The sequence below is a fragment of the Trachinotus anak genome, unplaced genomic scaffold, assembly GCF_046630095.1.
Source record: "Trachinotus anak isolate AG129_WGS33_773 ecotype Australia unplaced genomic scaffold, CSIRO_AGI_Tana_v1 ptg000019l, whole genome shotgun sequence".
Lineage (NCBI taxonomy): Eukaryota > Metazoa > Chordata > Actinopteri > Carangiformes > Carangidae > Trachinotus > Trachinotus anak.
The window spans coordinates 4,582,840-4,597,180 of record NW_027273870.1 but is presented as its reverse complement, the minus strand read 5'-3'; the positions used below and the strand labels follow the sequence as shown (position 1 = coordinate 4,597,180).

The 14,341-nt window shown below is 39.2% G+C and overlaps 1 protein-coding gene across 1 annotated transcript in view; it reads left to right on the top strand.

The window, feature by feature from the left end:
- Positions 1–14,341, top strand: part of LOC139635977 (uncharacterized) — a 79,791-nt gene that overhangs the window by 42,029 nt on the left and 23,421 nt on the right. Inside the window, exons 67-79 of the mRNA XM_071503591.1 lie at positions 394–600; positions 767–842; positions 997–1,156; positions 1,281–1,376; positions 2,024–2,174; positions 2,469–2,554; positions 3,110–3,187; positions 3,279–3,434; positions 4,084–4,146; positions 4,998–5,079; positions 5,266–5,314; positions 5,611–5,701; positions 6,283–6,372. Of these exons, the coding sequence (XP_071359692.1) occupies positions 394–600; positions 767–842; positions 997–1,156; positions 1,281–1,376; positions 2,024–2,174; positions 2,469–2,554; positions 3,110–3,187; positions 3,279–3,434; positions 4,084–4,146; positions 4,998–5,079; positions 5,266–5,314; positions 5,611–5,701; positions 6,283–6,372 (1,385 nt within the window). The remainder of the gene's footprint in view (positions 1–393; positions 601–766; positions 843–996; positions 1,157–1,280; positions 1,377–2,023; positions 2,175–2,468; positions 2,555–3,109; positions 3,188–3,278; positions 3,435–4,083; positions 4,147–4,997; positions 5,080–5,265; positions 5,315–5,610; positions 5,702–6,282; positions 6,373–14,341) is intronic.

The window sequence follows — 14,341 nt, the reverse complement described above, 5'->3', positions numbered from 1 at the left end:
TAGTATGTTTAGCTAACTTATAGAAGAAGAAAAATACACCAAATGATAGCCATAAAAAATGCTGTGCATTTTCAGTAGGGTCTGATCATTTGGAAATGTAAGTGCATTTTAATTAGCAAAAGGAGCTCGAAAACACAACCTCGGCTAGAGCTACCCTCTCACATTTACCACTGCCAGCCTCTCATTTACCATTATCACTGTCTAGACCAGTAGCTGACCTCTGCAAGGAAAAGCCTCCACCCACTTCCATAATCTTAATGTGCCGCAGCAATACTTAATTTTGCATAGTTAATTGTTATTGCTTGTTTTTGCAACAAAGCATGTTTTTTTTTTTCCATTTCAACTGCAAATGACAACCTCACTGTTTGTGGGCACCTCGTTGCATCCACACAGGAAGAGAGAACACTACTGGACTGGTGGAGAATGCCATTAGTGCCATATCAATGGGTAGTCTGATCTACATGCCAACAGGGAATGGAGAGAACATCATGTACCACATGACCATGCCTGTCATTGCAACCGTATATTTAGACAAAACCAACCAGTGGGAAACTGTGGGCTTTGAGAAACGCAATGAAGCCATCCAGCACATCAGGACTGGTAGGCTCACACATACACATGCATCTGTTAGTACAGGTACCTCAACCTTTGCTAAAATGAGAAGCCCAGTTCAGTAGGACTCCTCAAGATTACACTGAATGGACAAGATTCAGTAGAAAGCTGAACTGTAGTCAGAAAAATGGTTTTGCATTTTGTTTGTGTTTAGGCTACCAGAGGGAGCTTGCCTTCCGTAAAAATGATGGGTCTTTTTCTGTGTTTACCAGTCGAGCAAGTACCACCTGGTAAGGCATGGGAACATTCAGGAGCTTATAAATCACAAATGTTTGCACTTTCTAGTTTAACTCTAATGGATAGTATATTGGATGTAATTTATGTACAAATAAATAACCTAAAGCAAATGTGAAATTATAACACACATCTCCTCTCCTCTCTTAGGCTGACAGCTTATGTGGTCAAGGTGTTCACCATGGCCTTCCATCTGGTGCCACTGCAAACCCAAATTATCTGTGATGCTGTCAAGTTTCTGATCCTCAACACACAGCGGCCTGAAGGCTCGTTTAGGGAAGTGGGAAGTGTGATCCACAGAGAGATGATTGTGCGTGTCCTGATTTCATTAAAACCAGTTCTTAAACCTGCAGCTGAACAAAAACAAAAAAAGACACTTTCCGTGTGTGTGTGTGTGTGTGTGTGTGTGTGTGTGTGTGTGTGTACATGTGTAGGGTGATGTTTTGGGCAGAGATTCCGATGCCTCCATGACGGCCTTCTGCCTAATCGCATTGCAAGAGTCACGCAAAATATGTGCTGCAACTGTCAGTGTAAGTACCTCACCCACCTTAAATACAGAGGCACTTCTTTCTCCTCTAGTTCTTTTTGCTATTTCTTAGTTTCTGTGGCTTTGGTCAAGTCAGCGACGCTCATGCTGCAACATATTATACCCTATGAGCAACATCTTAAAATTACATTACTTAAACCTAGGTGTTATGAAGATACCTAGGTAAAGATACTCTACAACAAAAAATGACGCATTACAAGCAGCACCAGTGGTATTAAATAGTATATATTTCCTGTTTCCTAAGTGGGCGTTGTCAGGTTCGTTAGTAAGTACACCATCTTCTTTCTCAACTGTCTCTGGTAAAACCCAACAACTCTAAGGATTAGTTAACACAAAATTAAAAGAAAAACATATATTTCTACCTACCCTTAGAAGTATACAGGTGCCCAGACTGCTCAGATTTTAGCTGACCAAATTATTACGTAACTGTCTCAAGATTTCTTCTGCCGCCCAAAGCAATGGATGTGAATGAAATTTGTTTGTGATGCTCACAGCATTGACATTTTAACAGCAACATCTCTTTAACAGTCTCACTATTACTGTGCCATAATCCGCTGAGTTGGAGCTCGACTGCCTCTCTGTCTCTCACTAAGCTTCTCTCCTCATTAGCTGTCTTTTCCTTCTGTCCAGAGTTTGCCAGGCAGTATAAACAAAGCAGTGGCCTACCTGGAGAACCATCTGCCCAGCCTCATCAACCCTTATGCTGTTGCCATGACATCATACGCCCTGGCCAATGAAAACAAACTAAACCGAGAGATCCTCTACAGATTTGTCTCCCCAGGTATCCTGACATAATATTGCTGAACATGATCAGAAAAATCTACTGTGTGTTTTCTTTAATCTGTGTATGTATGTGCGAGTATGCATTTTTGGTACCTCTTTGGGACCATTTCCTGTATAAACACTGACCCAGTTGGAACCAATAGTCTTCATTTGGAATGAAGCCTGGTCATAATGAGGCAAAACATTGTTTCTGAGCTCCTGGTTAAGGTTAAGCTAATCTTCAATGAAAGGAACAACAAGGATAGCTGTGTAAACGTGTGTGTGTGTGTGTGTGTGTGTGTGTGTGTCTTAGAGCTGTCCCACTGGCCTTTACCACATAAACATCTTTTCACACTGGAGGCCACTGCTTATGCTCTTCTTGCTCTCACCAAGGCCAAGGTAAGCATGTCCCTCTAAAAAAAGTAGAAGCATGTCGCTGACTACACAGCTTTATGAAAGGAGATCATTTCCAAATGAAGATATATGTTTTTCACATTTCCTTTTTAAAGCACCACATTTTTCTTCTGTTTTTGTGTCAGTTATTTTAAAAAGCATTTCAATCTGCACAGTAATAAATAGCCTTTAATACATCCATGTAATAGTTTATATTACAATATTTCAGTCATTACTGAAAACCTTACTACAGGCTTTATTAGAATCTCATCAAATAAGGATCATAAGAAGACTTTTACCAGATCTGTTAAAACTGTAGTGAAAAGACAAAATGTCTTTAATCTTTCTGGAGATCGTAATAATAAAAACTCAAGAACTCAAATTCTCATATGCTTGATAATTATGTCCCTTTTTTATGATATTGTTTAAGAACATGAAATAATTAATCGTAGAGTACATGATACCAAAGGCTTCTCAAAGGGTATTTTTTCAAGGAGAAATGTATCAAGATTTTCTTTCCGTTCTTTCCTTCCTTACTTTTCTGTCCCTCTGTTAAAAAAGGCCTTTGAAGACGCCAGGCCTGTAGTGAGATGGCTCAACACACAGCAGAAGGTGGGCGGAGGCTATGGATCAACTCAGGTAACACAGGACACTCTTCTCTCTTCTCTAATAACTCATGAGCTCAAGGTATTAATTCTTTCTCCCTCTCTCTCTCTCTCTCTCTCCTCAGGCTACTGTAATGGTGTACCAGGCTGTAGCAGAGTACTGGGCCAGTGCCAGAGAACAAAAGTATAATCTGAATGTGGACATCTTGTTGCCAGGCAGATCAAGGCCTAACCTGTACAACTTCAACCAGGCTAACCACTATGTCACAAGATTAACTGTGGTGAGACTAGACACACACACACACACACACACGTATCTGGGACATACTTAATAAGAAAGAATTCATACAAGCACACTTCCTATTCACCCTCCTAAATATACTGCATTAGTCTTTCAGATTTCAGCAGCTTCTTTTTTGTATACTTAAAAGAGCTACATGTAAGTTTTGATATTGCCTTATAGTCAGCGTTAGCATTAACAGCTGTTAACGTACCAGTCTAGAAGAAATGTTGCGTATTTCCTTGCCAAAAGCTGTCTGAAGTGGTGGACAGCAACACTTTTGTTTTACATTTTTATCACTACTTTTCGTGTATAAAATTTAGCATGCTAACCAGCTAGCCCCGGCCCGGTGAGACTGTCTTATCAGTCACGGATACCGAGTCACTGGAGCATCCAGGCTGGCCTGAAGAAGTAGCGCTGCTAAAGAGGGTTCTAACCTCCCGTCCTGTCGGCTGAAGCTCTATAAACATGAAGCAATAGCAATCTCACAAATAGCCCATTTAAAGCTGTGCATCATCCATCTATTAAACCTCAAAAATACAGTGATATTAAATGCAGCAACAACAAAAAAAGATGCTCATGTACAAATGTTGGGTTTAATGTTTTCAGGCTGAATGGTATGTGTGTGTGCACATTTTAAATCTCAACAGTTCAACAGTTTAAACGAGGATGTAAGGGTGAAAGCCACAGGAGTAGGAGAAGCAACTCTGACAGTAAGTAAAACACATTTTTGTATATTTTATTATCTGCTGTGTATTGTTGTGGATTTTTTCATCTTAAAAGAAGCCCAGGACTATTTTAATTATCCTTTGTAGGATGTGAATGCGTTGGGGATTTTACCACAATATTACATTGTATATTATAGTTTACATTTTGTAGTATTAACCTAACGATGGTGTGAAGAAATTTTAAAAAGCTTAACTTTGGTACATTGTGGAATGCGGTACAATATGGTATGTGGTATGGTAGCAGTTTTCTTTATTTTTAATAGACGCAAGTGGATCTCATACAGTATGGCCATGAGGAACGACATCCACCTTATAGCATAGTGCACTTTGTCCCCTAATTTTGGCTAAATTTCAGAGCATGAAGTAATAATACCTAAAATAACATGACTGACAAGTAGCTGTAGTTGTTCTGAGCATCAAGACACATCCATGCTCAATAATTCATCATTACTTTGATAGAAATTTCTTTCATATGTCTTAATGCTGCACCAAGTTATGCAGTATGGTGCTGGTATCCCATTTTAACCAGTTCAGTCATGGAAATGGTACCACCAACACTGATCACTTCCCTAAAGCTCAACTGTCACATGGTTTAAAAGGGACAAAGACATAAGACACATAGTCAGTATAGAATAGGTGTACAATTATCATTGCATAGTGAGTGGAGTTGGATTTTTTCATACCCAGTGGGAAATGGATCAAATGGTGGCAGAACAAAATGCTTTGACTTAGGAACATTTCTAAGTAAAACATTTCTACGATAAATGTTTTTATGAATTTAAATATTAAATGAGAAGTAATACTTTGTAATAGTTTGATTTTGATTTTTTTGACAGATGATGTCGATGTATTATGCTTTGCCTAAAGAACAGGAGAGCGACTGCCAGAAGTTTAACCTGACCGTGCGGCTCCTCCCGGGTAATTTGTTGCCCTCTATCTCTCTCTGTCTTTTGCTGTTGGACTTTGTTGTAGCTGTCTTTGTCTTGCTGGTATCTGTTGGGTTATTTGCTTGTTATTTGCTTTTTTTTTGTTTGTTTTTTTTGCCAAGTATTCTTCGTTTATGTGAAAAATTGATAAACTACATGTAATGTTTTCCTCCTCCAGTGAAACTTGATGGGGATGAGAAGATATACAACCTGACAATAGAGATTTTGTAAGTAGAATCAAGAAGTAATACTGTAATACAAATGTTAAAGTTACATGGCTTTGTACAAGCTTTTCCACCTTTACCATTTTTGACTTATTCTTGTATTTCTATTGTTTGTTTTTCACTCTTGCCATTGTTTTAAGGCAGGCTGTGTTGACATGACCAGCACAAGTTTAAAATATTTAAAACATTTAAAAGCTCTATAATGGTTGTTAGATTTAAGATTTGATTAAGGGCTTTGCTGTCTTGTCACCAATAATTTTAAGTCTTTATTTTAACTATTCCATTCATTCTGTGTACAGGTATAAGGACCGAGAGCGTGATGCAGCATTGTCAATCTTGGATATTGGCTTGCCAAATGGTTTCACTGTGAACACAGCTGACCTGAATTTAGTAAGAGCTAACTGCCTAAACTTAATCTTAAACCTGCAATACTACTGAAGACAGAGTAATTTACACGGCGCCAAGACAATAATTAATTATTTTGGTAGAGTAAATGTCATAGTTACGTAGCCTACTGCAAAATATTTCACAAATGCCAACCTGCCCAAGAGCAGTTCAGCAGTCCTGCTCCGTCTCCATCATTATGGTTACTCCTTCTAACAGCATGGACCCAACAGACAGATCTGTGTTGTTTCATGGACTTTTATTTTATGCAACACAATGAAGGTCTGAGGCACACTGAAGGTTGTTACCCACCTAAGAACCTTCCGTGTGCTGTACTGTGTTGCAAGGAGAGACATAATAAGTCTGTGACACAACATGGAGCTATCTGTCAGATACTTGTCTTGAAGCTTCCAGATATGTTTACACCAGAACACCCCCTTCAGCTCTGATAAACTCACTGGTTGATGTAAAAAAGAAAGTTCCCACACTCCAGCTTTAATCTTGTTTATTCTAACCAGTAACACAGACTTGTAAACTCTCTGTCTGTCTCTGTTTGTGTGTGTGTGTGTGTGTGTGTGTATGTGTAGTTATCTCGACAACGTGACCGCACCATTTCAAAGTATGAAATGCACACATTCCTGTCAGAGAGAGGTTCACTCATCATCTACCTGGACAAGGTTGGATTTTCTTCTTTCCATCCTCTTCTCTCTCTGGTCCCTTCGCTCAAATTCTAATTGAGGTCAGTTTTATTGACAAAAACATTGACCAGTGGCGCATATCACAGAATCAGCCCTGTAGATACTTCAAGACAGCTTCCCAAAAATGTGCTGAACTGTATCCTAATTTGTCAGTGAGCAGTCTGTGCTCACAGACTCTGCACACCATTTAAGTGTCAGGCCAAATTCGGACTTATCTCCACTACCAACCAGCTGACTTCACTGTGAACAGTTTCGACTGGAACTAGACTCTACCAAAGAAAAAGTCCCCCGTGAAACCCTTTTAGCGGCAAGGTCTGCTACTGTGTGTATGCATTTTATGGCCCAAAAAACTGAAATTAATTTGTGTTACTCTCACACACTGTACCTTTGTTGGACATGTCTTCCCAGGTTTCTCATATGCAACCGGAAGAGATCACTTTTAGGATCCATCAAGCGCTGAAAGTGGGCGTCTTACAGCCAGCGGCTGTGTCTGTCTATGAATATTATGACCGTACGTTTCGAATAGACTCTGTGCTGCTTCATTGTGCTTCAAGATTTTTCTTTGCTGTGTCTCTCTACAAATACTATGACAGAAAGTCTCAAGACAAATCTCACAGAAATACAATTAATTAATTAAATTAATTAAATGTCCATGCATGCTCACTGCAGTGCAATAATTTATTTGTTGCTGCAAAAAACTCAGGGTTTATACACTTCCTCATGTGCTTCAATCCTTTGATCGGTCAACACAAAATATCTTTCTTCCCTGTTCCAGAGACAAACTGTGTGAAATTCTATCACACAGAGAGACATGCAAAGCTACAGGCGATCTGTACAAATGATGAATGCAAATGTGCCGAAGGTAAGCAGGATGACCAAAATGAATAAAATCTGAAACTTTTGAAGGAACACACAGTGAAAAAAACACAGACATTTGGCCATTGTCATTACTGAACAAGGTGGAAGCAACAACAACTGTGTAACTGCACTAAAGTCCTTTTTTGTGTATAGTTGTACTTTTTTGCATATGGAGTATTATTCATTTCAAGTGTTATCGTGTCAGAATAACAACAGAAGTCACATGGAAAAGTCATGATAAACAGTTTGAGGTGCATTATATAAGCACTAGTAATTATTTGTAAAGGAATTTTGACAAGAGCATTGGTGTGAATGTGTCAATACAAGTGTCTTGTGTAGGATTTAAAGGCAGTTTAAAGATATATTAGACCAGAGCTAGAAAATGGTGGCATCTGTGTGGACAGGTGCTTCTGATTGGACAGGAGCAGTCGATTGGTCTGGATGCTTTATAAAACAATGACTAAAAGACAGAAACATACACATCTCAGGTTACAACAGAAGCCACAAGCAGATACATACAAGTGCTCATTCATTTCAATCATCTGTGTGAATTTCATTCGTGCACACTCTGCATTTCCAGGGTACTGCAGAATACAGCTAAAGAACAATGGCAATAATGATGAGCGTTCTACAAAGGCTTGTGAGAGCAGAGTGACCAGCAAAATGGATTTTGGTAAGAGTGTGCGTGTGTGTGTGTGTGTGTGTGTATGAGAGACAGAGTCAGTGCATGATTGAGATCATTGTGCTAACAACCTGCAACTTGTCTCCTCAGTGTACAAAGCAAGAGTGGTCAACTTTGCACAAGGTTCTTCGACTAATATTTACACAATGTCGATAGTGCAAGTCATTAAAGAAGGTGGGTATTAATCTCCTCTTTCCTATACAATCCTCCCAGTGAGAAGAAGGTCCTTAGTAGTTCATAAGGAGGTGTGTTGGAGTATATCCAAAACTAATGCTGTGCATGTAGTTATTTCATAATTAGCGGAAGTCAGTAAGAATGGTTTTATGGAGCATTTATGTCCTTTGAAGTTTTATTTCCTACAGTGATGTTTCTTAAAGAGGATTAAAAGTGACATAACAATCTCCCAGATTGTTTCCAGCAAGGCAGAACAGCAATACTCTTATGTGAAACTGGTGGTGAACTTAATTATGTTCTCCTGTGTTCTGTTCTCCTTCTATATACTTTAATTACAGGTAGTTTTGACGTGAATCTTGAGGGTAAACTGCGCACATTCCACAGTTCTCTGATGTGCAGGAATGTTTTAGATCTGAGGTTAGACAAAACCTACCTTATCATGGGCACATCCAACGATATTCGCAGAGATGACCAAAGTGAATCGTGAGTTTCCTTTGTTTGTTTGTTTGTGTGTGTGTGTGTGTGCGTGTGTGTGTGTCCTGTAATATTGTTACCATATAACACTTTTATTGTTTCCTTGCTTACTATTACTGCATACTTGAGAAAGAATGCCTACTTTTGTAAGTCATGTTTGATGTAGTAGTGTTTGAGTCATATAGGGTAATTATTAAATCATCTTAATGACACAAATGCAATTAACACTTTGTATATACAGTTTGACGAAATGTATATAGCAGCTCAGTAGGTCGTTGTTACCTTTCTATTTAACTTTCTTGACATACTCAGAGTGGGACGGATCCCTCAGGGCTCAGACCAAAGGCTATGTGAATTGGATGCCTCAGCTGTGTTGAGGAAAAATCACTCACTCAGGGCGACAGTTATACAGCTGAGCAAAAATGGGGGTGGTCTCCTGTATGTAAATACAATTGCTTTGCGGTTACAGGCATTGTGGTCATGATTACAATGGATCAAAAGAAAGTGGGAACAAATGTATTCAAATTCAGAGACCTCACAGTGTAACACCTATGGTGAAGTTATCAGGGGGCAGAAAGGCCCCCTCTCCAGGCCAAATCAGTTAACAAGATAGTTATATTGTAAGACAGTTGAGGAAATTAACAAGACTAGACAAGGGGGGCACTGCAAGCAGACAGATGGGTGCCAAAGTTCCCAGTACACAAAATGTGTATTTTCTTTGATAGCTGCTAGGAAGAAAAAACAGTGATGTCATTTTTGGTGCAGATATATCCATGGACAGTGGTCCGCTCATAATCCCTCCATCTGACTTTGTCTCTGTGTTCCAAGCCTTTTAAAGAAGGGTTCGGTTGAACTGCTCCACAGGATTGCCACATGGGTGAGAGGCCATAGTCCACAGCCTGTTTTATCGTGAGCTTTTGAAGAAGAGTCTTGAAAGCATCTTTAAAAGCCGGTGTCCATTTCTCATTGAAGGGCTTTTTGAAATCTACACTTGAGGGACGATTTGAGTTGCCGCATGAGAAGGCTCGGTGGTACGGCCTGAGATGTTAAGTCATTGAGAGGTTTTGCAATTTTGGAGTTGTCTTATATGACCCTCCTGTTTTATCCCGAAAAACCGAGGAAAGACTTAAGGTAATGTGCCATTTGTATTAGGCTGGATCTCCTCCACCTCCACTGGATAATAGCTGGACTTATGATCCATTAACAGAGAACTACTTAGACAATTTCAAAGCTGAGAAAACTTTCTCTATGGTTGGGTAAAAAAAAAGTACTTTAAATAAAGTCTAAAAGCCTCATAGGCAGAAGGATGGATTTTTCTAGGTTTCTGTTTAAATACAGAAAAAAACCTGTGTAAGCAGGGCAACATTTAATTTCTCTTACATGAGAATAGGACCAGATCTTCAGTTAATATCACTGATATCACACAAAAATCTAAATAAATTAATTTTCAGTACCTTCAGACCATGTATTTATGGCTCGTAGCTGCTACACATGTAAAACTCTAGCATACCACACAGCAACATGACCAGCATTACCCATGATTCCTTCTAATTGTGCTTTACTTTACTCCATGATGACCAATTGTTTTTTGTCTTATCAAAAAATTACCACTTAGTGCTGCTGTAGTTTCTGCCCTCTGTAGTGCCTCCACTGTTCTCTGTGGGACTAAAATAGCTATAGCTATTGGTAAAAAGACTGGAAATAAGTTCACCTTAATTATAGGTTTTTTTGAGTGGTTTACAGTGGCTAAGAATTGTGCCAGAGTGGCTTTGACACAAAAAATTTGTACATGTCCCATTTTCTACAAAAATATCAACTGACTTTGCACTCTCTCATTTGAATGAAACTCCCACATGTTGGTGCCACTCCTTGTACCTCTGCAAGTCTTGTTACAGGCAGTCTACCAAGCCACTCTGGTTTCCCGGCTACTCAGGAACTGCATCAAAGTGGAGGAGAGTGGAGGATGCAGGAGGGAGGGAGGGAGAGAGAGAGGTCATCTGTAACTGTTACAGAAACTGCTAAAGAAACTATAATAGCATGTAAACAATAGACGAGCAACCAGAAATGAGACAATAAGCTTACTGCAGCACAACAATAAAAGCCCCATCTCTGTCCATTGAAACCCTACAGGGCTTTGAATTTGAGACGATTACAGGAAGTGCTTAGTTTCTATAACATGTAATGAAGTAACACGGCAGCTGAGTGGGAGCAACTGAAAACGATTCTTTGTTCTAAAATGCAGCTGTGACCAATTATTCATGTCAAACAGAGGGAGTTAGAAATGGAGACTTGCCTCCTATTAAAGTCTGTTATGTTTTGGAGTTGAGGTAAATAAAGGATAAAACTGATGTGGATCCCAAGTCTGAGAGACTTTCTGTCTCTGTCTCTGATTGATCATTTTACAGTAAATATAACTGAAATCACAACAAGTCTTTGTCTCTAATGAATGTGTTTGGTGATTTTTGTTTCTTGTTTATTTTCAACATATTATAAATTGTGGGATCAATTATGGATATAAATGAAATGCATGTTATTGACCTCAATTAATTCTAATTCCCTATGAACAAATGCCTGGCTACATGAAGACCCACAGTGTTCCACTTTGCTGTCCTCAGGTATCAGTACACGATCGGTGAGAAAACCTGGATCGAGTACTGGCCCACAGATGCAGAGTGTCAGACTGAGGAACACAGACCGACCTGTTTGGGCTTGGAAGAAATGGCCATGCTAGTCACTTTCTTTGGATGTTTACAGTAATGAAAATGAGAAAATAGAAAATACCAAGATATCATAAATGCACAATAAAAATATTATACCACCTATTAAATTCTTTGGAGGCTACTATGTCACGTCTCTTTCAATACAAATAATCTTTGCTCAACATAACACCGTATTAAACCGTATAAACATTATACAAAATATTATGTACAAAATATTAACAGGAGTTACAGGGGCTCCTTTACCTGAAGGCGCATTGTGTAGGCCACTACCCTGCGCTCCTATCTTATAAACAGCACAAAACACTACACAAATGTCTTTGCTAGTCTCAGACCGATGCAGTTGTCATTTTCCCTCATTGTTTAAATAGAAAATGCACTTGCATCATCGCCGATCTCTAATGATAATGGTCCGATGATGCTGCTGACACAGTTAGCTTCCATAATTCAAGGTAGACTTTATAGCTAGCTGTTAAAGTAATCCTAGAAGCTACTTTCATACATGCCCACATTTGGCAAATGTCAAACATATGAGGAGTAAAACCACAGTGTAAAACATGTTCGAACATTGTGTTTTAAATTGGTTCTGCAGAACATAAAAACTGAGTCTGCAACATGGAAACACATGTGCCACACATGAAGACTGGTGATAAATAATGGCTCCTAGACTTTTTGCAACTTACTTCCTACCTTGCTACTGATGGACGGCTGCAATAGCTTTTATTTTTAGTTGCCCTATGCTCACTTTAATTGTACAGGCAGGTTTGGACTTTGCTCATACAGACTATTGCACCAAGTGCTGTAAGCTATGAAGTATTATTTTTATATTGTGGTTTCTCATGTCAACATCTGTATTTCTATATAATAATTTATATTTGTTACTAAAAAAATATGTTGCACTGGAGATTCACCTACCTCTTTTTATTATGCAGATTTGTCTTGTGACCCTGAAGTTCGGCTTGATCCAAATGCAAATTGTGTTCATTATTTAACTCATACATTTATTACATTCTTTATACATCTTTATATCTTTATACATCTTTCCAGTGTTGTAAATTGTTGAAATGAATGCCGTTTTTAATGTACAATAAGGTTATTGATGAAGCTCTTGCTTTAAGTTTGTTGATGGTTTTTTGGAGAAGTAGTAGTGTGAATTTTAACAATAGAAAAATGCAGAGCACATTGACTGAACACACATTTCATTGAGAGTTGATGCCAGTGAAGGCAGTAGAGCAGTTTATAGCCATTGAAGATTTGGGCAGACTTGATATCCACTGGGAGCTGGTTCCAGCACTGGGCAGCATGGTGGCTGGCAGCTATCACCCTGTTTACACTAGGCACCACTAGCTGACCAGCTACTGCAGATCTTAGAGACTTATAGGCTTATATAATTCAAACATTTCATAAACTATTATTTGCCATCCATCCATATTCTACTGCTTATCCGTGTCTTGGTTGCAGGGGCAGCAGTCCATGCAGGGCTGCCCTCACGTCCCTCTACCCCATCATGGTCTTTGCCAGTGGAGAGTACCTCTCTGTTTGGACTGAGAGCCTCACAGTAAGGCACTCCAGTCAGTAAATATTATTCTTCTATTAGTTTATCTGCGATCAATTGCTGCTGTGTTTGTTTCACATAAGTGAAAGTGATGTTGTCTTTCAAATGCCAGTAAATTGCTAAAATTTTGGTCCTGAGTTTGTATTAGAACAGACAGCAAACAGAGACAAGAAGATGTTTTATTGAATCAGTGCTGGACCTTGGGCAAAAGAAAAAATAAATAACTCATTAAGTGTAAAGTCCATGTTGGACCTGACTGACCTCATTCTGTCCTTACACTTTCGACATTTTTCCACCACACATTAAGTATTTCATTAATTTAAATAATAAATTTGCAGGTTCCGAGAGCACACCAATCAAATAATAATTCATCTGTGTAGTTCTGGATGGCGATGTTGGTTTGTCTACACTGGTCCAGATTGAAATATTTCAGCAACTACTGGAGGGATCGCCATGGACGTTCGTCAACACATTCATGCCCCCTCAATCCAAATAACTTTGTGATACCTGCATGGACATTTCCTTTACTACCATCATCAGGTTCAAACTTAATTTTGTCCAGTACTTTGGTTTATACCAAATACCTGCAAAACTACCAGCCTTAACTATATATCAAAGGAGGGCCGCAAGAAAATGGACAACAGCAGTAACCAAAAGCCTAGTGGGGCTTGAGCGAGCTATTGGGATGGCGTTCATGAACATATTTTGGAACATTGTGCTGCACTCATTTAAGCTTATGAGCATCGGCAGAGGGACATGGACGTAATGACCGCTATTCGCCTTTTGGAATCACTGCACACTTGGTTATATCACTAAGGCCAATTTGCTGATTTTGGTACATCTGGCTGGGCTGTCCAGGGTATGACAGACTTACCAGTGTGGGACTCACGGGGTGAGTAAAAGAATAGTGTGTGAAAAGATGAGAAAAGATTTACAAAGAAAAAACAAGCTATCAAGTAATAAGAACTAGATAAAATACACCCCCATACTGTTACTCAAACTCACTGCTTGTGTCTCTTTACACTCAGATCCCCGCTGGACACTTCCACAAGGATCCAGAAATTCAGCAGTATATATACCTGCAAGCTCAGCTCCCTCACCACCTGCTATAGAAAGTCGTCTCAGTGTCCATCCAGTCTGGCTACATCTTCATCTTGACTGACAAGACCTTCTTCACCCCACACAGCAGAGGCGAGTCCAGTAGTACCTCAGTGCTTCATAATGTACACTTGTGAAAATTTCTGTGTTGAGAGTATCCAGCGAGTGGGAAGTGCAAAGCACAACAGCATTTCAGAAAAAAATACATAAAAAAAACCTGTACCTTATGGCCGAATAGTTTTAGCGAGTCACTGGTCCAACTGCCAGCCAGATCATTTTCTGCATGTTACTCCCCTACCCCATCACAAAGTCTTCATAGATAATGTTGAAACTATCAAACTGTGGCAGTCACGATTTTTACGAACTCTAATAATTAAGAGTGTGGGCACT